At 44.7% G+C, this 2971-nt stretch overlaps 1 protein-coding gene across 1 annotated transcript; it reads right to left on the minus strand.

Moving 5' to 3' along the window:
* Positions 1–1413: 1413 nt before the first annotated feature.
* Positions 1414–2971, minus strand: LOC310800953 (beta-crystallin A1-like; the record flags this gene model as incomplete). Its single annotated transcript, XM_083664850.1, has 5 exons — positions 1414–1561; positions 1897–2039; positions 2199–2340; positions 2533–2651; positions 2915–2971. The coding sequence occupies 5 exons, from the start codon at positions 2969–2971 to the stop codon at positions 1414–1416; spliced, it is 609 nt and encodes a 202-aa protein (XP_083520976.1).

Raw genomic sequence — 2971 nt, forward strand, 5'->3', positions numbered from 1 at the left:
TGTCCTCTTAATGAGAGGACGCATTATAGACTATTGAGATTGATCTCTTGTCTCCTTGACTGTCCTGCGACCGTACTATTAACTCACTCAATAGCGGATTTGATTAATTGGAGTTTGATTGTTTGATTGAGTTTTTTTCTGTGTGTATTATTTTTTTGTTCATAATAATACACCCACAATGTCTAGTTTATGACGCTTAGATAGAACGTTGCCTGTGTAGATATTCAGTTTGCAGGTGTCATCGAATCGAATACCTGCTATAAGTGAGGACTTTTGACTTAGCCCATTGTACGCACATGTGACGGGCGGGGGTTCGAACTCAGGTCTTTCAGGCAGTATACACAAGTGCCCACCATTACGCCAATAGGACAATCTCATGGTCTGAGATACATGTCTCAGGCAGGGCTACCTCATCACGAGAGGGTGATTCACACAACAGATAATGAGCCTCAATAGGCTGAGTGGCCTGATCACAATGTTCTTATGTTCATACTTGTGATACATTAGCATTTTATGTTGGTCAGTGATCAGCCTATGTCTATTCAATGTATCTAATTGTTTCATGATGTTTAGGTCAATGTCTACATGTTGTGAAACAAATTGCTAATTGGAACAGTAAAGATATAGGCTACACTATGTAGACTACTAGACTTCAAGTGTAAGATAAGTTTAACCTAAACTGAAAAGAGCTGCTTCCTGTTCCTGTACAGTTTCCTCTTTCTCCTGAACTATGCTCCATTAGAGGGCATAATAGTTTAATGTTTGTACAAGGGTGGACTGTCATTTGACACCTCTCCCCCTTAAGTCAGTTGCTCCCATGTCAAACCCATACCAAATGACAATAAAACATTGAACCTTTCCTCCTCTCCACCCATATCTAGTTGCTAAGGAGCTGAGATACATGGACACACATGTGAGATAATTGCCAGTCATTGTGTTGTTATTCTCGCTCTTTCTTTGCTCATTCTCTTTATTCATCAGTCTTAAACAATGGTTATCATGACAACCACAGTAACAGCAATAGTGATGATGGTGATGAAGAAGATGATGATATCGATGGTGTGGATGAAGAGGAGCAAAAAGTGAGGTGTTTCGCCGTTCTGCCGCCAGCCTCTGGAGTCGCAGATTCTCTTCATGTTATTACTCTTTCTCTCAGTTCTGTCATTCCCGTTTTCTGTCTTTCTATAATTCATTTCTTCCTTTCTTTTAATGATGGTTTAAAAAGTGCTGTGAACATGTGACGCCGGTAAGCACCTGAAGCCTGGCCCGTGATCCTGCCTGGACTAGCCGGACCAGCGGAGCCGGGAGGGGCGAGGGAGAGGAGGAGGAGGAAGAGGAGGAGGAGGGATAGAAGAGAGGGTAGAGGAGGAGGGATAAGAGGAGAGGAGGAGGGGTGAAGAAGGTGTTTCCTGCTCAGTGCTGAATCCTCCTGATGGACTGGATCTGGGGAGTCTGGGCGTGGGAGCCAAACTCACGGTAGTGCTTGTACTCTCCTCCGTGGCAGTCGCACTCCATGATGTACTGGTGGCCACGGTAGCCAGGGAACTGGTAGCACACAAAGCTAGAGAGAGAAAAAACAGCACGTCAATCAGCTACTGCGAGGTGAACTACAGGGTCCAATGAGAATGTGAGAGATAGTGAAGGGAGATAGGACTAGCCTAAACGTTCAATAGAAGGCTAGTGTTGTAGTATTGAAGTTATAGTGTTGAAACAGTACTAGTAGTACTAGTAGTAGTAGTAGTAGTAGTAGTAGTAGTTTGAAGAGTGAGTAGAAGTACAGTAGGAGCAGTACAGTAGTGTTGCAGCTAAACTAAGGTTAAAGGTTAAAGGTAAGGTTAAAGGTCTGTGTAGTAGATGTGTATTGTAGAGGTTGCTGGGCGGTGACAGTAAACTTACGCTCCACTCTGGATCTGCATGGATCCCACCTCGTTGTTCATCCAGCCCATAGCCTGCAGGGAGGGGTAGTCATCGCACAGCTCAAACTGACGACCAATCATGTTCTCCTTCTCGAAGATGGTCATACGGCACTCCTTGTGGCTCTGTAGAGAGATGGAGGGAGGGATGGAGAACAATTCAAGTTAAAAAAAATTCAAGTTACTTGTTATAATATATAGGGAATGTATCATTAGGTAATGTAAAGGAAAAGCAGTGTGATGTGTTATAAGGTAGTGATGTAATGTGTTGCGCTGTTGACTTACAGCGGAGCAGATGGGTCTGAAGGAGATCATCCTCTCGATACGGTAGGAGTTGCTGCCACTGTAGGCCTCGAAGCGAGGGTAGTCTCCCTTCTCCAGGACAAACTGCTGTCCGCAGAAACTGGAGTGCTCATAGCCCACCCAGCTACAGACAGAGAGAGGATGGAGGGATATATATATATATATATATATATAAAGAGAGAGAGAGAGAGAGAGAGAGATGGAGAGAGGGATTTGTCAGTGCTCCATGAAATTAAGGTTGGCAGTGACTCATGTTAGCCAGAGTAAAACTAGCTCTGAGGATTCTGTGATTTGGGAAAGTTTCTGGAATACTTACGCTCCGCACTCGACCTTCAGGGAGCGGATGTTCTCCATGCCACACTCCATGATGTTCTGGCAGCAGGCGGTGAACTCCATGCGCTTTCCCTGGAAGTACTCCTGGTCGTACACGGTCATCTGGAAAACACACACACACACATACGTCTTGAGGGTGGAATGTCTGTGATTTGGCTTCTGTTGGAAGTCTAGAAAAACTACAGGTATTATGAGTGTTGTTAGTTAAGTCAGCTGTGAAGTTTGACGGTGAATGTTGAGGGTGTCTGGTTAGTGTGGTTACCATGTATTTAAAAATCTCTGCGGTTTGTGTGGTCACTCCCTGTGACTTGTTGCCTCTGTGTATATGGGTCATGTGGTTTGTCATGTGTCTCCTGTATGCTTACCTTCCATGGGCCCATGGGCATGGGGTTCATGGGGTTCATGGGGTTGGTCAGAGCCAT

The sequence above is a fragment of the Argentina silus genome (assembly GCF_951799395.1).
Source record: "Argentina silus genome assembly, chromosome: 2".
Lineage (NCBI taxonomy): Eukaryota > Metazoa > Chordata > Actinopteri > Argentiniformes > Argentinidae > Argentina > Argentina silus.